This window comes from Dysidea avara, chromosome 3 (assembly GCF_963678975.1).
Source record: "Dysidea avara chromosome 3, odDysAvar1.4, whole genome shotgun sequence".
NCBI classification, from domain to species: Eukaryota; Metazoa; Porifera; class Demospongiae; order Dictyoceratida; family Dysideidae; genus Dysidea; species Dysidea avara.
Genome location: NC_089274.1, coordinates 36,037,539 through 36,065,513, shown reverse-complemented (window position 1 = coordinate 36,065,513; position 27,975 = coordinate 36,037,539). Strand labels below are relative to the sequence as shown.

Sequence of the window (27,975 nt, the reverse complement as noted above, 5' to 3'; positions counted from 1 at the left end):
AGTTACAAACCAATCTCCCTGTAGAGAGATCAGCTAGAAGAAGTTACCTTGTAGATAGTTCAGCTACAAACAAATCATCCTGTAGAGAGATCAGCTAGAAGAAGTTACCTTGTAGATAGTTCCGCTACAAACAATTCACCCTGTACAGGGCTCAGTTAAAAGAGGTTTCCTTGTAGAAAGTTCAGCTACAAGCAAATCACCCTGTAGAGAGATAAGTAAGAAGAAGTTACCTTGTAGATCGTTCAGCTACAAACAATTCACCCTGTAAAGAGATCAGCTAGAAGAAGTTACCTTGTAGAGAGTTCAGTTACAAAGAAACCATCATGTAGAGAATTCAGCTGCAAACAAATCATGTATAGAGAGTTCAGCTACAAACAAATCTCCCTGTAGAGAGATCAGCTAGAAGAAGTTTCCTTGTAGAGAGTTCTGCTACAAACAAATCACCCTGTAGAAAGATCAGCTAGAAGAAATCACCTTGTAGAGAGTTCAGCTTCAAAGAAACAATCATGTGAGAGTTCAGGTACAAACAAATTCTCCTGTAGAGAGATCAGCTAGAAGAAGTTACCTTGTAGAGAGTTCAGCTACAAAGAAACCATCATGTAGATAGTTCAGGTACAAACAAATCACCCTGTAGAAAGATCAGCTATAGAAGAAATCACCTTGTAGAGAGTTCAGCTACAAAGCAACCATCATGTAGAGAGTTCAGCTACAAACAAATCGGCCTGTAGAGAGTTAAGCTACAAACAAATCTCCCTGTAGAGAGATCAACTAGAAGAAGTCACATTGCAGGGAGTTCAGTTACAAAGAAATAAACCATGTAGAGAGTTCAGCTGCAAACAAATCACCTGTAGAGAGTTCAGCTAGAAAAAAGTCACCCTGTAGAGAGATCAGCTAGAAACAAGTCACCTTGTAGAGAGTTCAGCTAGAAGAAGTCACATTGTAGAGCTACAAAGAAACTACCAGCTGCAAACAAATCACCCTGTAGAGAACTCAGCTACAAACAAATCGCCCTGTAGAAAGATTAGCTAGAAGAAGTTTCCTTATAGGGAATTCAGCTATAAACAGATCACCCTGTAGAGAGTTCAGCTACAAACAAATCACCCTGTAGAGAGTTCAGTTACAAAGAAACCACCATGTAGAGAGTTCAGCTGCAAAAAAAATCAATCACTCTGTTGAGAGTTCAGCTAGAAGAAGTCACCTTGTAGAGAGTTAAGGTGCAAATAAATCACCCTGTAGAGAATTCAGCTACAAACAAATCACCCTGTAGAAAGATCAGCTAGAAGAAGTTACCTTGTAGAGAGTTCAGCTACAAAGAAACCAACATGTAGAGAGTTCAGCTGCAAACAAATCACCTGTAGAGAGTTCAGCTAGAAACAAGTCACCCTGTAGAGAGATCAGCTAGAAACAAGTCAACCTGTAGAGAGTTCAGCTAGAAGAAGTCACATTGTAGAGAGTTCAGCTACAAAGAAACTACCACGTAGAGAGTTCAGCTGCAAACAAATCATCCTGTAGAGAGTTCAGCTAGAAGAAGTCACCTTTTAGAGAGTTCAGCTACAAAGCAACCACCATGTAAAGAGTTCAGCTGCAAAAAACTCAATCACCTTGTAGAAAGATCGGCTAGAAGAAGTTACCTTGTAGAGAGTTCAGCTACAAAGAAACCAACATGTAGAGAGTTCAGCTGCAAAATAAATCAATCACTCTGTAGAGAGTTCAGCTAGAAGAAGTCACCTTGTAGAGAGTTAAGTTGCAAATAAATCACCCTGTAGAGAATTCAGCTACAAACAAATCACCCTGTAGAAAGATCAGCTAGAAGAAGTTACCTTGTAGAGAGTTCAGCTACAAAGAAACCACCATGTAGAGAGTTCAGCTGCAAACAAATCACCTGTAGAGAGTTCAGCTAGAAACAAGTCACCCTGTAGCGAGATCAGCTAAAAACAAGTCACCCTGTAGAGAGTTCAGCTAGAAGTAGTCACATTGTAGAGAGTTCAGCTACAAAGAAACTACCATGTAGAGAGTTCAGCTGCAAACAAATCACCCTGTAGAGAACTCAGCTACAAACAAATATGCAGTGTAAATAGATCAGCTACAAGAAGTTACCTTGTAGAGAGTTCAGCTACAACGAAACCACCATGTAGACAGTTCAGCTACAAACAAATCACCTGTAGAGAGTTCAGCTAGAAACAAGTCACCCTGTAGAGAGATCAGCTAGAAACAAGTCACCTTGTAGAGAGTTCAGCTAGAAGAAGTCACATTGTAGGGAGTTCAGCTACAAAGAAACCACCATTTAGAGAGTTCAGCTGCAAAAAAATCACCTGTAAAGAGTTCAGCTAGAAACAAGTCACCCTTTAGAGAGATCAGCTAGAAACAAGTCACCTTGTAGAGAGTTCAGCTAGAAGAAGTCACATTGTAGAGAGTTCAGCTACAAAGAAACCACCATTTAGAGAGTTCAGCTGCAAACAAATCACCTGTAGAGAGTTCAGCTACAAAGAAACCATTCTGTAAAGAGCTCAGCTGCAAACAAATCATTTGTACAGAATTCAGCTACAAACAAATCACCCTGTAGAGAGATCAGCAAGAAGAAATTACCTTCAGTTACAAACAAATCACCCTTTAGAAAGATTAGTTAGAAGAAGTTACCTTGGAGAAAGTTCAGCTACAAAGAAACCATTTTGTAAAGAGCTCAGCTGCAAACAAATCACCTGTACAGAATTCAACTACGAACAAATCTCCCTGTAGAGAGATCAGCTAGAAGAAATTACCTTGTAGAGAGTTCAGCTACAAAGAAACCACCATATAGAGAGTTCAGCTGCAAAGAAATCACCCTGTAGAAAATTCTGCCAGAAACAAATTGCCCTGTAGAAAGATCAGTTAGAAGAAGTTACCTTTTAGAGAGTTCAGCTACAAAGAAACCATTCTGTAAAGAGCTCAGCTGCAAACAAATCACCTATACAAAATTCAGCTACAAACACATCACCCTGTAGAGAGATCAGCTAGAAGAAGTTACCTTGTAGATCGTTCAGCTACAAACAATTCACCCTGTAGAGATAGCAATTAGAAGAAGTCACCTTGTAGAGTGTTCAGTTACAAAGAAACCACCATGGAGATTTCTGTAATCAATATATGTGACCGGATTTGCGAAAAGGGATCTTCCACACACATCCAATTCCGTAAACGTTGGAGAACATAACTCAGTGTTCAAGTAACATATTAACCTGAAAATTTCACCATGTATTCAGCTATAGTGGTGCTCACCACTGCCCAAATATCAAGGCAATAGCTCTTTCCAATCTGAAGTTATCAATTGTCAAAGTTGGCAAATTGGATGTGTGTGGAAGACCCCTTTTCGCAAATGCGGTCAAATATGTATTATACAGTATATATATAATTTGTAAATTTACTGATAAAATATATAAAGTACATCTACTTTATCTTTTCTTCTTCCTGTAGTAAAGAAAAAAACGTAGGTTAAAAAAGTCCCAAAGCTGGTATACAAATACAAAAAGAAATGAAATCTAATCCAAAACAGCCAAGCTGTAAAAAAAGTGTGCGGCCCTCAGAAAGGCTATGGTGAAAAAAGATGTGAAATCCAAGGTGGCGGCCAAGAAACGGCTGTGATGGTAGGTTAATGGTAAAAATTTTAATAATGACAATTTAGGTAAATTTTGTGAAGTGACACAAAAATTCACCTGAATTGTCTTTATTAAAATTTTTATCATTAACCTACCATCACAGCCATTTCTTGGCCGCCACCTTGGATTTCACATCTTTTTTCACCATAGCCTTTCTGAGGGCCGCACACTTTTTTTACAGCTTGGCTGTTTTGGATTAGATTATTGTTACTCTAAATAATTAGGTTATCTGTCTGCAGCTACTGTAACATGTATAATGAAGCTAAAAACATACTTTGTGTAACAGTTCTATGCCAAGCAGTAGAGTTGAATACTACATATACGTAGTATCTAACAGGGCAGTGGAGCAGGCCAAAGAGTGAGGGGGCCAGGCCAACTGTAAGCTAAAGACCAAAAAAAAATAGAAAAAGGTAACTAACTACCTGCTGACAATAGCTTCCCTCCACCAACTATACCTCCTTATTTGTAACTACACATACATAACTAAGTAGCTTGCTACACTGCTTCTCTGACTACTGTGACTGCTCTATTAGAGTATATAGATCTTGACTGCTCTATTAGAGTATCTCGATCTTTTCTTGCAAACACTGTCCCATAAATATGGGCGGACTATGCCCCCCCCCCCCCCATCTCCACTGCCTATGGTACCTAAGGCTTGTAAGAGTGTTAACATGTTTCTCTACTGGTTAATAGGATAGGAGAGGAATTAGGATCAGGAGAGTTTGGAATAGTTGCTTGTGCCATGTGGAAGCCTACCAAACAAAAGAAAGTAGAAGTTGCTGTGAAGACTTTAAATGCAAATGTTAGTACTAAGGATAGAGTACGATTCCTCCAGGAGGCTGCCATAATGTGCCAGTTTGATCATGAGAATGTGGTCAAGCTTCATGGTGTAGTGACAGATGAACCTGTCATGATTATATTAGAATATGTGTCTAGGGGAGATCTGAGGAATCTGTTGATACAGCTTCAACCTCCGTGAGTAACTGATTAACTCATGACTTCAATGTTTTCATGTTAATGTTAATTAGAATTGGAGTCAACGTTCATGCACAACTCCCATTACTACTGTTAAAATTTTGTCAGGACATTGTGGCAGGAATGACTTACCTTAGTAGCAAACAGTTTGTTCACAGAGACTTGGCTACAAGGAATATTCTTGTTTCTGAATCAGTTACATGCAAGGTAGTTTTATTGAACCAATGAGTGTAAATTTCATTGTTTTCTGTACAATATAAAGATTGCTGACTTTGGAATGTCACGTGATCTACTTGATGAAAACTATTATGTCACCTCAGGAGGGAAAATACCAGTAAAATGGACAGCTCCTGAGGTAACAGTATTATGTGGTTGTATACATATGCATTGTAACAACAAGTTAACTGCTTTACAATTTAGGCAATACATTACCGAAAGTATTCTGGTCAGAGTGATGTGTGGAGTTATGGAATTGTACTATATGAAATATGGAGTCTGGGATGTGAACCATATGAATGGCTGAACCTTATTGAAGTAAGCAAACACAAAGTGCTCATATATTATAACATGTACTATTTAGACTGTGGAGAAGCTCGATACTGGATACAGACTCCCACCACCTCCTGGTTGTCCCAGAGCTATATACCGAGTGATGATTAAGTGTTGGTATGTGTGTGTGCATAAGCATAGCAATTGGGTAGAGAAATACAGGGGCAAGAAACCCTCCTTTTTGATTTTAGTCCTTCCACATACGTATGTATTGATATACTCTAATAGAGCAGTCAGCTACTATATTAGAGCTGTCATTTACTCTGATAAAACATTCAAGTGCATTTTCAAATAAAAACAAGTACTATACATAAAAACACTTTAAAAACAGAACACTGATGGATTTTCTGGTTCATAATAAGCAGATCAAGTAAGTCCCATCTTAGTAGCTTGCTTAAGTCATGAGTTATGATCAATTGACATCTGTAAATAATTTGCTATATATTGTTGCTATACAAATGAAATGTCTTGCTGTTCGAACTGTCTAATGCTATAACTCCCAAGACTATTCAACATAAAGGCTGGAACTTTGACAGCCCAACAATAGATAACAGAATAGCAACAAAATGTGATTTAAGGAATGTGCAAAATGACCAGTTTATTTCCCAGTCGATCACTTATAGTCTAAATTGCTCATATACAGGGTATATAGCTGTCATGTGAACTAGGTAAAATATTCTGTCCTGAATAAAACAATGAATTTTAACTCAAATATTGGAAATAATCATAACTATTCCAATTCAATCCCACTGCCATTGTGGGGTGCCAATGCAAGTTCCATGCCAGTTCCTTACCTACCATCCAAGACAAAAGTATATATCCAACTCATCATCATAGTGTTGTGACTACGCTGTTAATCTGGGAAGGATCTGAGACTTCTACTATCCAGGGGTAGATCTACAATTTTGTGGGTGGGGGGGGTGCAAAGTACTCTGTGAAATGTGAAACATGAGCTTTCTAGGGCATGCCCTCCACCCCCCAGAAATAATTAGTAGTATTCTGAGATTGAACAATTTTGACTGAAATTTGACCGGTTACTATATAGTAACTTGATAGGTCACCACTGCAGCTGGAAGCAGCTATGAATGCTATTGAGCTGAAACAGACATAGTAGATCTATAGGCTATAATAGCTCTCCAAAAGAAATTAGCTTTTGAAGTTGGTGGCACTTTGATGAAAGTTAAAAACTTACAACAATTTCATTGGAAGTTCACACAATAATAATATTAGTAGTACAGTATAAGGTCTAGACTATATTCCTCCAAGGAAATGTTGAAACAATAACTTTTGAGATTAAATTTGGTGATGATATTTATTTAAAATTCAAAATTCAATACTGGAAGTAGGAATGCTATTAAATTATTTAGTAGTAAGTTAGCTCTCCGAAAGAAATTTTGAAGAAATAAGCTTCTGTAAGGGTTTTCGCCTGCCCAGTAAGCCCCAAAGCTCGCCTGCAGAGCTTATCGCGACAGAAATACTCAAGACTCAATGATTTAAGACTCCAATGATTTAAAACAGCATACACCTTTTATACTAGAACATCAGGTGACTATATTACAACATCAGATGACTATGTTACATCATCAGGGTACTACATTAATAAAAATGTTTTACATGTGTACGATAACAATAAACTCAGTAAAGTCAGGTGCTGCTGCTAAAGTTAGGTCAGCTTTGTTATATATCCCCTCCGATAGTTAAGCTCGACCCCGAGCTCTGGTTGTCATTTGATTTCCGGCTCCGTAAATTGTATGGGGAACTTCTTGAACCATCTGAACCATCTTAACCATCTTGAGGAACTGATGATAGTCTGGTTGTGGCTCCTGGTGCTAACTTGCGCTTCCTACATTTCTTCTTCTTTGAAAGTACAGTTTCAGCTGGTTCACCAGTTATCTTTAATTGTGGTTGACTCATAAATTTCTCTACCCACTTGGGTGGTTGTCCAGGTTTAGATCTTTTATTTCCATACCAATAGTATGCACAAGGAAATGACAAAGGACAGTTCTTAACTCTCATTTGGTGAACCTGAAATGGTGAATCATATGGGAAATACACTTTAACAACAGTCACGTCTGGGTCGTCCCTTGAAATAACTCGAAAAGGCCCACACCAAGGCTGAGACAGTTTGCGTAATTTGCCAGTCTCCTCTGAAGATAGTAAATAAACAAACACCCGGTCTCCAACTTTGTACCTTGGGTTGGTAGCTACCTTGTCATATTGATGTTTGTATTTATGCTGAGCTTCCCGATTTGCCTTTGCGGCCATAGTCCTTGCTGAAGAAAGTATCTCAACTAATTGTTCTTGATAATCACTGATGTCAACAGGCTGGTGTGAAGTGGTTGGCGCTAGGGCTGCTTTGGTTGGCGAGCGGCAGTCAAAGCCAAACAGTAAATAAGAAGGCTTCTCACCTGTGGAACTATGGGGCGTGTTACGATAGGCCCATAAAGCCCCTGGAAGGTAAGTATCCCATTGAGATCCAAACTTAGCTTCTTGTTTCTGCAGCATTGCTTTAAATGTTCTGTTTAGCCTCTCAATCATGCCATCACACTGTAGATGATGGGCAGTGGTGTTCAACTTTTTTATTCCTAGTAGCCTACAGACATCCTCCATTAAAGTTGACAAAAGATTAGTTCCTCTATCAGACAATAAGGTTTCTGGAACACCACAAAGGAGTACAACCTCTTCTGCTAATAGTCGAGCTATTCTTTCAGCCTTTTGATCTGGCGTAGGAAATGCCACAGGCCATTTTGTAAATAGGTCTTGAAAAACTATTAAATACCTGTTTCCCCTAGTGGTTAGAGGAGGTTCCATAATGTCAACCCCAACAATCTGGAAGGGATGATCAACAGGGATTGGCTTCAGGAGTGAAATTGATTTCTGTTCTGATCTTCCCACAATAGTGCACTGAGGGTAGCTTCTAGCATAATCCATTAGGTCCTATACATATGGTTCCACCACCACCTTCTAGAAATCATCTTAAAAAGTCGTGGACCAGAAAAATGACCAGCTGGACTCCAGCACAATGTTCTTCCATAAGCTGTTGCTTCAGTGAGGTAGGGACCACTATCTGGTAATTCTCCGTGTTTAGAATTCAAATGGTATAGTATATTGTCTGACATGGTGAACCGCTATGCTAAAGTGATCACTTCTTGTGCCTGCTGCCCATTCTCAGGTAACACACCATCTCTTAAATACAGTATGACAGGACTCAGCTCAGGATCTGCTAACTGTTGTGAACTAAAACTATTAGAATCAGTTGTGTCATCAGTGGGCTGTTTATTCAGAAGATCAACAATATTCTCTGGTATCCTGCTTGAGGCAATTTTTGGCTACTTGTACTTCTAGTTCTCCATCCTCTTCCTCAGGTGCAGGTAAGTTAGGCTGACGGGACAGTGCATCAGCATAACAGTTTTCCTTCCCAGCTCTGTGTATAATCTCTAATCTTCCAACACCACTACCATGAACCTTACTTCACCACCGAGCATGCTTGCCTGTGAGATTAGGGGTCCCCAATACTGCCTTTACTGCAGCATGGTCTGTGTAGACAGTCACTTCGTGTCCATACAAGTAATATCGAAAGTGGGTGATTCCCCATACTACTGCCAACGTTTCCAATTCTGTAACTCTTCTCAGACTTTGAGAGCGAGCGACTAGCATATGCTAGAGGATGCAGCTTCCCATCATCTTGAACTTGTGATAGAATCGCTCCCAATCCCAAAATACTTGCATCCATCTCCAGTACAAAATCCCTTTCAAAGTCTGGGTATACAAGTACCCGTGCAGTTATTAAACAAGACTTGAGGTAGTTAAAGGCAGACTCACATTCTGCTGTCCATTGGCATGGAGCATCCTTCCTTGTTAAGGCATACAACGGCTGTGCTAAGGAAGAGTACCCTTTAACAAATCTTCTGTAATGTGATGTCAACCCTAAAAATTGCCTAAGCTCTTTCAAAGTTGTAGGAACTGGAAAGTTTATCACTGCTTCTATGTTCCTGATATTGGGTTTAAAACCACTAGGAGTGACAAGGTGTCCTAAACACTCTACTTCTGAACAACAGAACCTGCATTTCTGAGGATTAAGTTTCAATCCTGCCTCCTTCAAACACTCAAATACTTTTTGCAGGTGGATCAAATGATCACTGAATGTTCTGGAAAATACAATAATGTCATCCAAGTACACATCCACAAATTCCTGTTAAGTGTCCTTCTTTAAACCCAACAGCAAATTCTGCATTAACCTTTGAAAAACAGAAGGTGCATTCTTGGCACCAAAGGGCATAACACAAAATTCATACAAACCTCTATGAGTCACAAAGGCTATCTTCTCCCGACTAGAAGCACCCACTCAGATCTGCCAGTAGCCAGACTTCAAATCTAACGTTGTGAAGTACTTAGACTGACCAAATTTGTCTAGCAGATCATCTATCCGTGGCAGCGGAAACACCTCAGGCTTGGTAACTGCATTGAGTGCTTTATAATCAACACAAAATCTTAATGAGCCATCTTGCTTCCTTACTAACACTACGGGGCTTGCCCATGGGCTCCTTGATGCCTGTATGACTCCTTCCTCTTGCATCTTGCTTAGCTGTACAGCAATTTCCTCTTGAGCTGCGAATGGAACCCGTCGTGCTGCTTGTTTGATAGGAGTTGCACCATTAGTGTTAATGTCAAACTCTACCAGACTGGTCTCTCCTCTTTCTCCTTCAGCAATTGAAAATATGTGATGATACTCCTCTAGGGTGGTAAGTAGTTTGTCCATTTCTGCCAAAGACAACACCTGAGAATTAGAACATTTCACCTGTTTCCTTAATTCTTGCTTCCTCCAGTGAATGTGCTCATTTGAAAAGGTTCGAACATTCATCACACACAAATCCACACACGAATCATCCTTCCCCTCAGAATGATGACTACCAATCTCATCTACGGTGGCATGAATCAGGTCAACTTTAGCGGCCTTCCCCAAACACATACCTTCCTTAAGCACCTGAGTATACAAGCTAGTGTTAAACAAAATAATAGGTGCACTACCACTTCCATCATTCCTTATTAGACAATCATTTACCATGAGTGTGTCATGCCAGGACTGGTCAAGTTCCAACATAAGGTAAGTAGTATTTGTTGACTCCTTAACTTCCACCTGAACCAAGGCAGAGCTATCAGCAGGTAAGCGAACAGTCTGGATAAGACTGATCTCGGCTTTTTTGTTCTTTTTCTTCTTCACCTTACTCTGATCTGTAGCTGGAAGAACTGATTGGACATCAGGATGGTAAATGACAATATTTAGCTTACAACACACATTCTCAGAAAGTAGTAATGCATCAGGTGCATCCATTTTAACATACACTTTTTCACACATTGACTTCTTACCAAATTTGATCTGCAAGTCCAGTTGTCCATCCAACTTCAACGGTTGGTGCCTATAAGTACAAGTGGTTCTATCAGGTGGTTTAAACTGCTCCCTTTTAATTCCACAAGCTGTAACAATTTCTTGGAATGCAGTTCCACTGAGTATCGTGATGTCAGAGCCAGTATCTATAATTCCTCTGATTGGTAGTCCCTCAATCTGTACCTCAATGCTCTTAGGAGTACTGGTAGTAGTTTGCGTAACTTCCTTACCTTGGACTGTGGACACTGGGTGGGAACAAGGAATCAACCAACTTTGAAAACTGTTTGTAGATATCTCTATGGGTTTGTCTTCAGTTCTGACTACCCAGTTTTTCCTTCCACGACTCTCACTCTTGGTAGCTTTACAATCACGAGCAAGGTGATCAGGACTATCGCATACATAACATCTAACCTGTCTTTGAAACGGAAATTTGTTTTTCTTGCCATCTCTTTTTGTTCCTGAATCCTGCCATTGACTATTTGTGTTAGTATGTGGGTATGAAAACTCTTTAGTATACTGTTTTTTCCCCTTCAATTCTGCAAGCCATCTCTCTTCATTTTTTGCAGCTATGCAAAGCTCTTTATAGCTTTGGGCACTGGAGATGGCTGGAGCTTTACTAACAAGATCAATTCGCAGGCCATCCTGTAGTTTACCATACAGTAACACATCTCTAGTTTCTGTTGACATAGGGTCGTGACCAAACGCCAGCTGAAATGTGTGTTCCAACCTTCTGGTGAAATCAGAAACATTCTCAGATTCCTTTTGAGTGATGTGCCTATAATCTATAGCTGACAATGTTTTACTGCTAGAATCTAATCGCACTCTCAATCCAGAAATGGCTGACATCAAGACACGCGATAGTGTCATGCGGCCCAAGAAGCCGGCACGCCACACCATGAGTATATTTACAGGAAGAAAGTAAATTCGATTTTCACACCTTTGTAGCTCCGTGATTCCTTATCCTATTGAAATCAAAGTTGCTACAGAAATGCCGGCTAGGTAGGGGAGTCCACATACCAAATTTGAAGAAAATCGCTCCAGCCATTTCCGAGATACGAGCGGCCAAAGTTTGGGTTTTTCTTTCTTCATTTTTTTCTTCATTTTTTTCTTCTTCTTTTCGCACACTTGCAAAATCCGCAATAAAATACGAATGCGTGCTTGGATTGGGCTGAAGTTTGGCACACTTAAAGGGCCCATTAAGGCGAATCTCAGTACCAAGTTTGGTAGGAATCCGATGAACATTCACCGGGTTATGACCAATTATTTGCATAAAGTAAGGTCGAAGGTCTGTCACGCCCACAGGGTAAACCGCTTGAAGGAATGAGCTGAAAATTGCTATGTAGATGGAGTAACTATCGTAGGAGTGCCTTTTTGTGGTTTGAAAGGAATCCAGTTAAAGGCCATCGAGATATGACACAAAATCCAACCTATGTCACAATTACACGATAGGCTTTTATTAGTTTTCACGCCTACCAGGCAAACCGCTTAGAGCAGTGAGCTGAAAATCGGTGTGTAGCTGGAATAATTATCATAGAAAGTCCTTGCAGTAGTACAGAAGAATCGGAGTACAAACCACTGAGTTATGGTTCCAAAGCCAACTACGTTAGCATATGCGAGATCGAGATACTCTAATAGACAGTCACCCTAATAAAGCATTCAGCTACGTTTATAACTTACTCCATTATAGAATTATATGGCATTGCAAGTTATTCTGTAGGGAGTTCAGCTACAAACAGTTAATGTTATAGACAATTCAGCTACAAGCAAGTCATCCTGTAGAGAGTTCAGCTACAAATGTGTTGCTGTAGAGATTCAGAACATTATAAGTCACACTGAAGAGAATTCAACTATAAACAAGTCACCTTGTAGAGAGTTCAGCTACAACAAATCACTCTGTAGAGAATTCAGCTACAAACAAGTCACTGCGTAAAGGGTTCAGCTACAAAAAAGCTACCTAGTAGAGAGTTCATCTAGATCAGCTACAACAAGTTACTTTATGCAATGTTCAGCTACAAGTAAGTCACTCTGTATAGAGTTCAGCTACAAACAAGTCACCGTGGAGAGAGAGTTCAGCAACCAATCAAAAAACCACCATGTAAAAGAGTTCAGCTATACAAACAAGATATAGCTCAATAGAGAGATCAGGTAGAAACTTAACAGATCACACTGTAGAGAGTTCAGCTAGAAACAAGTCATCCAGACTGAGTAGAGAGATCAACTAGAAAACATCACCTTGTAGAGAGTTCAAATCACCCTGCAGATAGTTCAGCTACAAACAAATCACCCTATAGAGAGATCAGCTAGAAGAAGTCACCTTGTAGATTGTTCAGCTACAAACATTTCACCCTGTAGAGAGAGCAGCAAGAAGAATTCACTTTGTAGAGTGTTCAGTTACAAAGAAACCACCATGGAGAGTTCTGTAATCAATATATGTATTAGATATATAATTTGTACATTTACTGATAAAATCAGAAATATTTAAAGTACATCTGCTTCATGTTTTCTTCTTCCTGTGGTAAAGAAAAAAAGACAGGTTTAAGAAGTCCCAAAGTCGGCCTATGGCTGGCTTGGGGTATACAAATACAAAAGAAGTGAAATCTAACCCAAAACAGCCAAGCTGTAAAAAAGTGTGAGGCCCTCAAAAAGGCTATGGTGAAAAAAGATGTGAAATCCAAGGTGGCAGCCAAGAAATGGCTGTGATGGTAGGTTAATGGTAAAAATTTTAATAACGGCAATTTAGGTGAATTTTTTGCCAAGACCAGGTGGCACAAAAATTCACCTGAATTGTCGTTATTAAAATTTTCACCATTAACCTACCATCACAGCCATTTCTTGGCCGCCACCTTGGATTTCACATCTTTTTTCACCATAGCCTTTTTGAGGGCCGCAAACTTTTTTTACAGCTTGGCTGTTTTGGGTTAGATATAAGTATCACATTCAGTTTTACTCATCAGAGTCCACTCAAGTAAAGCTCTACCACGCAAATATCTAGCCAATTGCATAGCGTTCCACTATCAGTCCAATTATTCCAGGCTGCAGCTCTTTCCAATGTTGGTAGCCTATCATCAAAACGGGTTTCAGCATCTTCCCCAGTGAAAGTATCTATCAGAGGGGCTTTACCTCGACGCTGCACTGAAGTGTCGCTCAATGAGACTGGGAGGACTGCTTGTGTTACTGAAAGGCTGCTAGAGACAGCATTACTCATATGCAACCCCGGCAATGGCACATTCCAAACGTGGGGCATCATTGTAGACGCAGTCCTTGCAGGATTACTAGAGACCATACTAGGTAGCCCTGTATAAAATGACACAGAAGGTAAAACAACTGATGGGGGTACCTGTACAGGTGCATTGTTGGAAGCATATAAGACTGCCCAAGTAGCTTCGATGATGTTGTGACTCCATTGCTGGCAGGCTTGTCAACAGCAGTGGTGACATGTTGAGAAAGAACCGGAACAGATTGATTGGGCAACAAGGTATCTCTGTGGAGATCAACAGTAGAGGACCTGCTGACATTAGTGGCTCCACTAGAGTGTCCAGACAGTACAGTCTGCTCAGTTGCGAGCGACGTTGTCACAGCACTCTTTATTCCTGTCTGTTTCCTTAGGGACTCTAGTTCATTGTCTCTCTCCCACAAAGCATAATCAAACTCACGGATCTGATCACACATATCTTTCCACAACTCCTTAACTAAAACCCTGGCCTGTAGGAGTTCACGTTTAAGACATTCCACTTCGGAACCTGAAGAATGTTTTCTTAACTGTTCACATTCCAAAACTAGTTTAGTCATCTTTTCCTCAGTTCCAGCTAGTGATACTGTAAGCTGCTGGTTCTCAAGAGCCAGCTCTGTCTCTCTTGCCTCAGTCTCAGCAAGTAGCTTGGTCAGCTGCTGATTCTTAAGGGCCAGCTCTGTTGCTTTCTCTTCAGTGTCTGAAAGCAAACACTTACACTCCGTTAAAGCTAACCTCTGTTTCTCTGATAACTGTCTAAGTAAGCAAATCTCAGCATTGGAATTCTCCAAGGTTTCATGTAATCCTGTGTCAGTATGTTCATCCAACACACTCTCTCTTGAGTTTGCCAATGAGGGACAAGAACTAACAGGAGCTAAAGTTGGGCATTCGTCTGGTACTGAAACTTCAAGGAATGCTCCACCTTCATCATGTAGCTTTAGCACCTGAAACTTCCAGTTGCACATTTGCAGGATCCCACTCCAGTTCCCTTAGTTTCCCTTCCACCATGACTTGAAGGTCAGGGCTGGTTCCATTGACAGGTAAACATAAAGATTGAGCCAATAAACACCATTGTTCAATGCCAATGTGCCTATACATCAGAGGATAAGCTTCTCTACGACCTGAAAGCTCCATTTCTGTCCTAACTTAATTGACAAATGTCCACTATGGCCAATTTATGGACTAAGCTAAAGCCTTATTGCTCACTGTCTGTAAGGGAGTCTCCTCTAGCAGAGTAAATTGAGTCTTGTCCATTCACTCCTATCTCAGTAGGACCTCCACTGTAAGGGTTTTTGTCTGCCCAGTAAGCCCCAGAGCTCGCCTGCAGAGTTTATCGCGACAGAACTACTCAAGACTCAATGATCAAAGACTCCAATGATTTAAAACAGCATACACCTTTTATACTAGAACATCAGGTGACTATATTACAACATCAGATGACTATGCTACATCATCAGGTGACTACATTAATAAAAATGTTTTACATGTGTACAATAACAATTGTAATGTACCCTCTAAGTACTTAAGTGAGCAAGTCCCTTGACTTATAACATGCGTTAACAACTCTTAATAGATCAATATAACTGATAACACAACCATATGACAACTAAACTAAAATAGTCCAATAGACACTGTATATACAAGTGTTAACCATTAATGATGTCATACATAATAACCTGATAATTACAACATGATTAAATAATAAAAGTCTGAGTTCATTACATCTCCCCCTTCTTAAGCTTTAACATATCAAGTATACTGAGAGGTATCAAATCGTTCTGGTGGCTGTCGAGTACGTGTTGACCGACGCAGTGTGGACTGCTCATCAATATTTGCTGTAGGTTGTGAAGTGTCTGTTGATTGCTCAGCTGAGTCACTATTTACATAGTCCCAGTTAGTGTCATTTCTTGATGGTTGTTCTTCTCTAGCCTTTATGTGATCAACATGACGACGAACTGTTTTGCCATCTAACAAATCTATGATGTAAGATAATGGTCCAGTTACCTTAGAGATTTTTCCTGGAAGCCATTTCAGTTTGCTGTTATTGGCAAAGTTCGCAGCATACACTAAATTTCCTTCCACAAATTGGCGGTATGGCTTCTTGACATCATGATGTTTCTTCTGAGTCATTTGTGACTGATGCACTTTGCTTGTAAGACTTGGCTGCAGTATGTCTAGCTTAGATCTTAACTTTCTTCCCATCAGTAATTCTGCTGGTGGTATTCCAGTGGTGGAATGTGGCGTAATTCGGTATTTAAACAAACACTTTGCGAGTTTCTCGGTTATGCTTCCCTTTTCCTCTTTCATCTGGCGTAAAGCTTGTTTAAAGGTTTGCACTGCCCTCTCTGCCAGTCCATTAGATGAGGGATGGTATGGAGCTGAAAAAGTGTGTTTGATTCCATTCTGTTCCATGAATTCTTTGAATGTCTCACTCACAAAAGTTGGCCCATTGTCTGTGATAATCTGTTGTGGGAGGCCATGAGTTGAAAAGATTAAGCGTAATCTTGCAATGGTCTTTTCACTGGTTATTGTATCCATAACTTGTACATCTAACCATTTAGAGTGTGCGTCTACTAGCACTAAATACATCCTCCCTAGATAAGGACCTGCAAAATCCAAATGAAGTCTGCTCCAAGGCTGTGCAGGCCATTCCCATCGGTGAAGTGGAGCCTTGGCTGGAGCTGTACTGGTCTGTTGACAGTTACAACACTTCCTGGCTATTTCTTCAATCTCAGAATCCATCTTTGGCCACCAAATGTAGGATCTGGCTAGAGCTTTCATCTTGCTTGCTCCTAAGTGGGTTTCATGTAACTCATCCAACACAGATTTCTGACCTTGGGTTGGTATCACCACTCTAGCTCCCCATAAGATGCAGCCATTTAGAACAGTAAGTTCACCTCTGCGTGACTTGAATGGCTTGAATTCTTCACCTAGTTGTGTGGTTGGCCAGCCTTGTAGGATGTATTGTCGAACTCTTGAAAGAATTGGGTCAGTGTCTGTCCATCGTTTGATGTGTTCTGAACTGGTCGTGGTGGTTGACAGATGGTTTAGCAAATGTACAAGATCACCTGGAATGCAATCGGAATCAGTGGTAGCTTTTCGCGGTAAGCGACTAAGAGCATCTGCATTTCCAAGCTTCTTTCCAGGCTTGTACTTGATAGTGTAGGAATAAGCACTTAGAGTGAGTGCCCATCTCTTGATTCTAGAGGATGCTGTTGGTGAAATTGCCTTAGAATTGCTGAAACTGTAAGACAGTGGTTGATGGTCAGACTCAATCATGAATTGTCTACCATAAAGATAGTTGTGAAACTTTCCAACAGCAAACACAACTGCTAGGGCTTCTTTTCTAATTGGCCGTAATTCTTCTCTGCTGCTGTTAGAGTTTTGGAGGTATATGCTATTGGTCTTTCTTGGCCATCATCCATGATATGGGACAAAACACCTCCTAACCCATATTGAGAGGCATCACATGCCAACACTAACTGTTTTGAATTATCATAATGTACCAAGAGTGCATCACCTTGTAGTGCATTCTTTGCTGCCTGAAAAGCTTTGACTTGCTTGTGATCCCAGGTCCACTTCGACTCTTTTTGAAGTAAAGCATACAGTGGAGCTAACTTGGTTGACAGGTTTGGCAAAAATTTGGCATTATAGTTGATGATGCCTAGAAATGACCTCAATTCACTAACATTTTGTGTTTCTGGAGCTTCTCTGATGGCTTTTACTTTTTCTTTGGTAGGGTGTAACCCATGTTGATCAATTACATGACCAAGGTACTCAATACTAGGTAGCATAAACTTGCATTTTGTCAGATTCAATGTTAACCCAGCTGTTGCCATTATACCAAGAACTTTGTCTAGGTTTTCAAGGTGTTCTTTCACTGTTGACCCCGCCACTAGTAGGTCATCCAAATAAACTGACACGCCTTTGCACCCTTGAAAAAGGTTTTCCATGAATCTCTGAAAAACTGCTGGTGCAGCAGAAACACCAAATGGCAATCTTGTATATTGGAATAAACCCTTGTGAGTGTTAATGGTAACTAACTCTCTGGAATTCTCATCTAGTGGCACTTGCAAGTATGCTTGTGACATGTCAAGTTTTGAAAAATATTTTCCACCTGATAAAGCAGCAAACAAGTCTTCCACCCTTGGTAGTGGATATGCATCTACTTTGGCTGCCTTGTTAATAGTAACCTTATAATCACCACAAAGCCTCATAGTGCCATCTTTCTTTAAAACTGGTACAACTGGTGCTGCCCACTCTGAATGTTGTACTGGAATTATTATTCCTAGCCCCTCAAGTCTCTCTAACTCTGCTTCTACCTTTTCTCTTAAAGCCAAAGGAATGATTCGGGTTTTAAAGAACTGTGGTGCTACATCTGGTTTTGTTTGTAGCTTGACCTTTACACCTTTCAAGGTACCAAGTTTGTTAGAAAATACTGTGGCATGCTTGTCTAATATCTCTTGTAAACCAGCAGGTGTTAAGAGACTGTTAATTACACCAACAGTTAGGTCAAGGCTTCCTAACCAGTCTCTTCCCATGAGATTTGGACCTCTCCCATCAACAACATACACTTGTAATTGTGTGTTATCTCACCATACTTGACCTGTATTTTGGCTGTTCCCAGGATACACAGAGCCTCTCCTGTGTATGTCTTGAGATGCACATCTGTTTTCTGCAAGGCTTGAGTATGGCTTCTGCTGCAGATTCTATCATAGGTAGCTTTGTTGATGAGAGATAATGATGCACCTGTGTCAACCTCCATCTCTACTGGAACCTGGTTGATGTCTACTTGAACGATAATAGGGTTTGGGCTGTTGCCTTCAACTGTAAACATGCCATATGAGCTATCAGAGTCTCTGTTGTGCCCTGTAGCAACAGTGGTTACATCATCTTCCTCAACATAATGGTTTGACTTTTGGTTAACTTGTTGGCTCTTCTTGCCTTTCTGTTTTGACTTATATGCCTTAGCTATGTGCCCAACCTTCTTGCAAAGGTAGCATTCAGTAGTATGAAACTTACACACATTTGCTAAGTGTTCACCCAAGCATCTGTAACATGTAACTGCAGATTGGGTCTTGGATCTTCCTGTTGCGGAATGCTGTTGTGACTTCTGGATTGGTGTGTAGTGGATGTCCTTTTGTGCCATAGTTGTGTCATTGGCCTTCGGGTCTTTTGTTCCCTTTTCAGCTGTCTCCATGGTTAAAGCAATTTCCAAAGCCTTTTCATAGGTTAGGTTTTTCTCAGCTAACAGTTTGCGCTGAATACCTTCATGATTGACTCCAAAGACCAGCCGGTCTCTCAGCATTTCTTTCAAAGTGTCTTTATATTCACAGTGTTCAGCTATCTTTCGTAGTGCAGCAACAAATGCAGCAATAGGCTCACCAGCTGCTCTGGTTCTGTTATAAAACTTGAACCGCTGGACTATGAAACTTGGCTTAGGATCATAATGAGCTGTGATAATTTCAACCAGAGTATCAAATTTAGCAGTGTTCAAAGTCTCTGTGTCCACTATGCTGCGAATTGTCTGGTAGGTCTCAGGTCCACAGCTAGAAAACAGAATAGCACACTTCTTCTCATCACTCTTTACATCATTGGCTATAAAGTAGTAACGAGCTCTTTCTATGTATGCTGTCCAGTGCTCCTTAGCCGGATTAAATGCTGAGAGTTCACCATGAGTTGCCATCTTCACAGGTTGTGCTTCTTGTATATAAGTAGTAATAGTTTATCCTCGTCGCCAGTGTAATGTACCCTCTAAGTACTTAAGTGAGCAAGTCCCTTGACTTATAACACGCGTTAACAACTCTTAATAGTTCAATATAACTGATAACACAACCATATGACAACTAAACTAAAATAGTCCAATAGACACTATATATGCAAGTGTTAACCATTAATGACGCCATACATAATAACCTGATATTTACAACATGATTAAATAATAAAAGTCTGAGTTCATTACAACAATAAACTCAGTAAAGTCAGGTGCTGCTGCTAAAGTTAGGTCAGCTTTGTTACACTCAGCTTCTGAGATTGAATTTGGTGGCACTTTGACTGAAAGTTTGAAAAACTTTATTGAAAGTTACACTATGAAGTATTTCTGAAAGGGGCAGTGACCCCCACCCCCTAAATCCACCCCTGCCATCTGGGTGATGAACGTCAAAATTTTCATGCTCTAATCATTATAAGAGATTGTCTCAATAACACTGAAGTCCTTTCCAGTACTTCTCATGCCACACTGGTCACCTATTGTTGTGTAGGATGATATATAAATGAAACCTAAAAACATTTGGCAGTGGTAGCTGTTGGTGATTTCATGTGATGTGATGTACCAACAGCTAGTGAGGAGCTCCACCTAACTCAAATTGAAATTTTAAAATAATATAATTTGGATTTTTTCTGTATAGTTTTGGATATTTTGCAACCTGAGAGTGATCTAGTAAAGATTTGAAGCAACTGTGGAGCATAAAAGGCAAGGTTGCATGTGGACAGTTTGACTGCCTCCAATGGTATCAGGCAATGATGCGTAGGTGTTATGGTATAATTGACAATTGCTAGTAAAAATGTCTAGAAACATCTTTTGTAATTGCTCCAGATGGTGACAAGCGCTGGAAATAGCTAGAAAGCACAATATAAATGTAGCAGAATTTTTGATTCTTGTCACTCAGATGGTGAGAAGTCTCAGATCCTTTCCAGACTAACAGACTGTGCATCCAACCATATCACAACACTATGTGGCTTTTCTTGTCTTGTCATTGTAGGGCAACTTGAATTCAAAAATCTTGTTTCACTTCCTGTTGTTTTTTTCCCACAGAAAGTAGTCCTATTATGCTTATTACTGTGTGTAGTTTTTTGGTGTGGTTAATAGCAAGTCCTTTAAGTGAACATAATTTTGAAAATAAATTTTGCATCTCATGAGTCACTAAAAGTAGTATTTCTTAAAGACAACTATCATGCCTCCGGTTTCTTGGTGGATTAACAATGGGATACTATGATGAGCATCCCACAACAGTAGGGGAATTGATTTGATTTTTCAGATTGTAGACCCTACAATATGTTACAGTGGCTTTACATGTATAAACATTAGAGAAGTACATAGCCTGGCATTTTAAAATAGTCTGTAAAGTTGAATAATAAGTTAAATAATGTTTAACAGAATAGAACGAACATTTGTTAAATTTGCAAAACTTATATGATCTTATTGTATATCAGGGACCCTGAACCAAAATCAAGGCCACAATTTGGACAGATTACACAACTACTAACTGGTAATTATAGCTATGTGTTGGGCTGGTCTGATGAAGACAAACAATATGGTGGAGAAGATGCTATGAAGTTGGGAGGTCATTTGGAGTGTGCCAACAACCTTTATTATGACCTGCAGATGAAATACAAAGAGTTACGCTAAATATTTGTCATTATCTCATAATAATGCTATATATTTAACATGATTTTGTGTGGTTCAAGTAATAGAACAGATGTTTATTAATTGAACAAACATTTTATTATTTTGTGAGGCTAATTTTATGTTTGTATATTACTTTTGTTTGTGGATTTATATAAGTGTTTATTTTGTTATGCAACTTGCATAATAGTATTAGTACAAGTATAAGAAAAAATTTGGAATTTTAAATTAGATTAGGGACAGTGTATAATGGCTGCAATAAAAAGTACTGAAACAAGCTGGATTGGAGTAGTACGTAATGTCCAAATACTGTAAAACAATAAGAAGTGAATATCCCTACTGTGCTACACTCAATGCGCTGTAGGGATATTCACTTCTTATTGTTTTACAGTATTTGGACGTTATGTGCTACTCCGATCCAGCTATTTTCAGTACTTTTTATTGCAGCGTTATACACTGTCCCTAATCTAATTCAAAATTCCAAATTTTTTCTTATGCTGGTTTGTGGAATTTTTTTCCAAGCTCATGACCACTAAATATCTGCTGAGTTATTCACAGTACTATTATACTAGCTTCATACAATAACAACTGATCTGTGGGCGTGGCTCTACATAAGCCTGCAGACAATAATGGACGTGGATTCATGCATACCTACAGACTGATGAATGGGCGTGGCTACCATATGTCTACAGACAGTAATTTACATAAGTGGGTGTGGATTTTTGCGTACCTACACACTGATGAATGGACGTGGCTACCATGTCTGCAGACTGTAATTTATGTAAGTGGGCGTGGCTCACGAAAGAAGCAGAGCTACGCTATGACTTGTAGTAACATGTCCACATTAATTTAGCACGTGGGGTCAGACCCGAATAATCTGTAAAGCAGGACCTGGATGACCCGACTCGGTTTAACATTGTTACTAAATAAACTATATACTATATTTTTATTGGCTTACACATTAAATTGCTATATAGCTTGCTGTGAGTTGCTCTCTCTGATCGATATCAACAGCGAATCACGTACGCGTATGTTTTTGGTGCAACCGGCGACCACGTGTATTCGAATAGTTTGATGCAATATACACTGGTATGGAAGCCGTACTGTAGTCTTAACACTCGGCGGTAGAACCTTGACTGATGGCCATGGTAAAGAAGGATAAAAGGTAAGACATGTACAATAGCGCAAGCATCTTATCAATATACCAAAGGTTTTTTCTTAAGCAAACTAGAAACATATTTCTGCAAAAAAAAATATGGCTGTAGCTGTAGCCACTTTTCTGCTACGCTTGACCGAAGGCGTCAGGCAGGCAGGCAGGCAGGCAGTATAAAATTCTGTTATGTAATATTTTTTTTCTAAATTCTGTAGCAACTTGATGCAAACATTTAGGGTCAATCTGAAGCTTGGTTTTACCCAACCAATACTGTCATGTCATTGTGAGGAAAAATCGTAGCAGGTTTTTGGGTTATATTATATCACAGATCGCCCCCACACCTTCAATGTCCCAAATATACAGTACTATCGTACTGTATGATTATAAATTACCGGTAAAGGCACTGCCTGTATACCGGATCAACACAGAATTGGTGCAATCATAGGATGGCTATACAAAAATAAGTCTAGAATTAGCTAAGTGAGAATCTAACAATGATTTAAAACAATTAATTGAATTAGCATTTACAACATAGTCAGGTAAGCCATATATTCCATGTTAAACTGTTGGTCACAGTATTGTACTAAAGGACAGTAATTATAGGCCAAAATGCATTGCTAGAGCTCAAAACAAGGTTGTTTTGATGGTACTGAATTTTGGAAAATCACCCATATGGGTACATTTGACACCTAAAATATTAAATGGTTAAATATTAAGCTGATAGTGCAAAACCACTTGTTAGAATTCCTTGAATTACAAGAAAATTGTTGAAACTAGACCCTACACTAAACAGCATCACCCTAAACATTAAAATTGCAATTATTTCACACACAACCATATGGGTGATTTTCCAAGTTTGGTCGCATATATAGGATACAAATTATAGAATGAAACAGATTTTAGGAGCAGCAATTTTCATTACTTGGAGCAGGTCAGTAGGGGCAGAGGAAGTGAAAAGTAAAGTATTACTATGATTCCAAAAGTTTTTATGAGAATTTTAACATCTTGAACTATGTAGACTTTACAAGTCAGCAGGTTATAGACTCAGGCATAAGACAGCATCTACGTAGTACAAATAGAGTGATGAACTCTTGCTTTTATCGTAAACCCAGCATTCAGACTGTAGAATAGCATATCAAGACACACGGTAGTGTGTCGTGCGGCCCAAGAAGCCGGCGTGCCACCCGTGAGTATATTAACAGGAAGAAAGAAAACGCAATTTTCACACCTATGTAGCTCTGTGATCCCTTATCCAATTGGAACCAAATTTGCTACAGACGTGCCGGCCAGCTAGGGAAGTCTACATACAAAATTTGAAGAAAATCGCTCCAGCCATTTCCGAGATACGAGCGAACAAAATTTCGTTTTAATTTCTTCGTTTTTTTCTACTTCATTTCGCACACTTCGCAAAATCCGCCATAAAACACGAATGCGTGCTCGGATCGGGCTGAAATTTGGCACACGTAAAGGGCTCATTAAGGCGGATCTCTGTACCAACTTTGGTAGGAATGCGATGAACATTCACGGAGTTATGACCGATTATTTGCGTAAAATAAGGTCGAAGGTCTGTCACGCCTACAGGGTAAACTCCTTTGACGAATCAGTTGGAAATTGATATGTAGATGGAGCAACCATCGTAGGAGTGCCTTTATGTGGTTTGAAAGGAATCGGGATAAAGACCATGGAGATATGACACAAAACCCGACCTGTGTCAAAATTACGCGATCGATTTTTATGAATAAAAACACTATTAGTTTTCGTGTCTACCAGGCAAACCGCTTAGAGCAACGAGCTGAAAATCAGTATGTCGCTGGAATAATCATCATAGAAAGTCATTGCAGTAGTACAGAAGAATCGGATTACAAACCACTGAGTTATGATTCGAAAGACAACTACGTGTAACAAATGCGAGATCGAGATACTCTAATAGAACAGTCACCCTAATAAAGCATTCAGCTGCATTTATAATTTACTCAATTATATTACATTGCAAGTTATTCTGTAGGGAATTCAACTACAAACAAGTCACCCTGTAGTCAGATCAGCCAGAAGAAGGTACCTAATAGAGAGTTCAGCTACAAAGAAACCATCATGTAGAGAGTTCAGCTCAAACAAATTGCCCTGTAGAGAGATCAGCTAGAAGAAGTTACCTTGTAGAGAGTTCAGTTACAAAGAAGCAATCATGCAAAGAGTTTAGTTGCAAACAAATCACCCAGTAGAAAGTTCCGCTATGAACAGATCACACTGTAGAGAGTTCAGTTAGAATCAAGTCATCTTGTAGAGAGATCAGCTAGAAGAGGTTACCCTGTAGGGAGTTCAGCTACAAACAGATCACCCTGTAGAGAGTTCAGCTACAAACAAATCACCCTGTAGAGAGTTCAGCTACAAACAAATCACACTGTAGAGAGTTCAGTTAGAAACAAGTCATCTTGTAGAGAGAGAGTTCAGCTACAAAGAAACTACCATGTAGAGAACTTAGCTACAAACTAATATTCCCTGTAGAAAGATCAGCTAGAAGAGTTACCTTGTAGGGAATTCAGCTATGAACAGATCACCCTGTAGAGAGTTCAGCTACAAACAAATCACAATGTAGAGAGTTCAGCTGCAAAAAAATCAATCTCTCTGTAGACAGTTCAGCTAGAAGAACTCACCTTGTAGAGAGTTCAGCTGCAAATAAATCACCTTGTAGAGAATTCAGCTGCAAACAAATCAGAAAGATCAGCTAGAAGAAGTTACCTTGTAGAGAGTTCAGCTACAAAGAAACCACCATGTAGAGAGTTCAGCTGCAAACAAATCATCTGTAGAGAGTTCAGCTGGAAACAAGTCACCCTGTAGAGAGATCAGCTACAAACAAGTCACCCTGTAGAGAGTTCAGCTAGAAGAAGTCACATCGGAGAGAGCTCAGCTACAAAGAAACTACCATGTAGAGAGTTCAGCTGTAAACAAACACCCTGTAGAGAACTCAGCTACAAACAAATATGCCCTGTAGAGAGATCAGCTAGAAGAAGTTACCTTGTAGGGAGTTCAGCTACGAACAGATCACCCTGTAGAGAGTTCAGCTACAAACAAATCACCCTGTAGAGAGTTCAGCTGCAAAAAAATCAATCACTCTGTAGAGAGTTCAGCTAGAAGAAGTCACCTTGTAGAGAGTTCAGCTGCAAATAAATCACCTTGTAGAGAATTCAGCTACAAACAAATCACCCTGTAGAAAGATCAGCTAGAAGAAGTTACCTTGTAGAGAGTTCAGCTACAAAGAAACCACCATGTAGAGAGTTCAGCTGCAAACAAATCACCTGTAGAGAGTTCAGCTAGAAACAAGTCACCCTGTAGAGAGTTCAGCTAGAAGAAGTCACATTGTAGAGAGTTCAGCTACAAAGAAACTACCATGTAGAGAATTCAGCTGCAAACAAACACCCTGTAGAGAACTCAGCTACAAACAAATCGCCTGTAGAAAGATTAGATAGAAGAAGTTACCTTGTAGGGAGTTCAGCTACAAACAAATCACCCTGTAGAGAGTTCAGCTACAAAGAAATCATCATGTAGAGAGTTCAGCTGCAAACAAATCATCCTGTAGAGAATTCAGCTATGAAAAGATCACACTGTAGAGAGTTCAGCTAGAAGAAGTCACCTTTTAGAGAGTTCAGCTACAAAGCAACCACCATGTAGAGAGTTCAGCTGCAAAAAAAATCAATCCCTCTGTAGAGAGTTCAGCTAGAAGCTAGAAGAAGTCACCTTGTAGAGAGTTCAGCTGCAAATAAATCACCCTGTAGAGAATCCAGCTACAAACAAATCACCCTGTAGAAAGATCAGCTCGAAGAAGTTACCTTGTAGAGAGTTCAGCTACAAAGAAACCATCATGTAGAGAGTTCAACTGCAAACAAATCACCTGTAGAGAGTTCAGCTAGAAACAATTCCCCCTGTAGAGAGATCAGCTAGAAACAAGTTACCCTGTAGAGAGTTCAGCTAGAAGAAGTCACATTGTAGAGAGTTCAGCTACAATGAAACTCCCATGTAGAGAGTTCAGTGGCTAACAAATCACCCTGTAGACAACTCAGCTACAAACAAATATGCCCTGTAAAAATATCAGCTAGAAGAAGTTACCTTGTAGAGAGTTCAGCTACAAAGAAACCACCATGTATAGAGTTCAACTGCAAACAAATCAACTGTAGAGAGTTCAGCTAGAAACAAGTCACCCTGTAGAGAGTTCAGCTAGAAGAAGTCACATTGTGGTGAGTTCAGCTACAAAGAAACTACCATGCAGAGAGTTCAGCTGCAAACAATTCACCCTGTAGAAAGTTCAGTTATGAACAGATCACCCTGTAGAGAGATCAGCTAGAAACAAGTCACCCTGTAGAGAGTTCAGCTAGAAGAAGTTACCTTGTAGAGAGTTCAGCTACAAAGAAACCACCATGTAGAGAGTTCAGTTGCAAACAAATCACCCAGTAGAAATTTCAGCTATGAACAGATCACCCTGTTGAGAGTTTAGTTAGAAACAAGTCATCCTGTAGAGAGATCACCTAGAAGTATCACCTTGTAGAGAGTTCAGCTACAAACAAATTACCTGTAGAGAGCTCAGCTACAAAGAAATCATCATGTAGAGAGTTCAGCTATGAAAAGATCACCCTGTAGAGAGTTCAGCTATAAGAAGTCACCTTTTAGAGAGTTCAGCTACAAAGCAACCACCATGTAGAGAGTTCAGCTGCAAACAAATCACCCTGTAGAGAATTCAGCTACAAACAAATCTCCCTGTAGAGAGACCAGCTAGAAACAAGTCACCCTGTAGACCGATCAGCTAGAAGAAGTTACCTTGTAGAGAGTTCAGCTGCAAACAAATCACCCTGTAAAGAATTCAACTACAAACAGATAACCCTGCAGAGAGTTCAGCTAGAGTCAAGCCACCCTGTAGAGAGAATCCTGTAAAGAGTTCATTTACGTACAAGCAGATCACCCTGTAGAGAGTTCAGCTACATTTCAAGTCACCCAGTAGAGAGATCAGCTGCAAATTATCCTGTGGGGATTAGTTGACATGTAATAAATATATGCAAGAGTTCATAATATAATGAACTCTTGATATTTGCATTATATATATAATTTGTACATTTACTGATAAAATCAGAATGAGTTAAAGTATTTATAAAACCTGCTTCATCTTTTTCTATTTCCTGTGGTAAAGAAAATTATATAGGTTAAAAAGCCCCAAAGCTGGCCATAAGCCGGCTTTGGGGTATACAAATACAAAAAGAAGTGAAATCTAATCAAAAACAGCCAAGCTGTAAAAAAGGAGTGTGGCCCTTGAAAAGGGTATGGTTAAAAAAGATGTGAAATCCAAGGTGGCGGCCAAGAAATGGCTGTGATGGTAGGTTAATGGTAAAAATTTTAATAACGACAATTCAGGTGAATTTTGTGCCAATTGACCAAGCGGCACCAAATTCACCTGAATTGTCGTTATTAAAATTTTTATCATTAACCTACCATCACAGCCATTTCTTGGCCGCCACCTTGGATTTCACATCTTTTTTCACCATAGCCTTTTCAAGGGCCGCACTCCTTTTTTACAGCTTGGCTGTTTTGATTAGATCAAGTTATCATGATCAACAACCAGTCTACCATACTGCCTATATATATATATATATATATATATATATATAT

At 39.6% G+C, this 27,975-nt stretch overlaps 1 protein-coding gene across 3 annotated transcripts in view; it reads left to right on the top strand.

Moving 5' to 3' along the window:
- The window catches only part of LOC136250834 (uncharacterized), a 443,931-nt gene extending 422,578 nt beyond the window's left edge, over positions 1 to 21,353 (top strand). For all 3 annotated transcript variants that reach the window (XM_066043154.1, XM_066043155.1, XM_066043153.1), the window contains 3 exons: positions 5,025 to 5,138; positions 5,185 to 5,270; positions 20,981 to 21,353. In XM_066043154.1, coding sequence (XP_065899226.1) covers positions 5,025 to 5,138; positions 5,185 to 5,270; positions 20,981 to 21,176 — 396 coding nt within the window. In that variant the 3' untranslated portion in view covers positions 21,177 to 21,353. The remainder of the gene's footprint in view (positions 1 to 5,024; positions 5,139 to 5,184; positions 5,271 to 20,980) is intronic.
- The last annotated feature ends 6,622 nt before the right edge of the window (positions 21,354 to 27,975 follow it).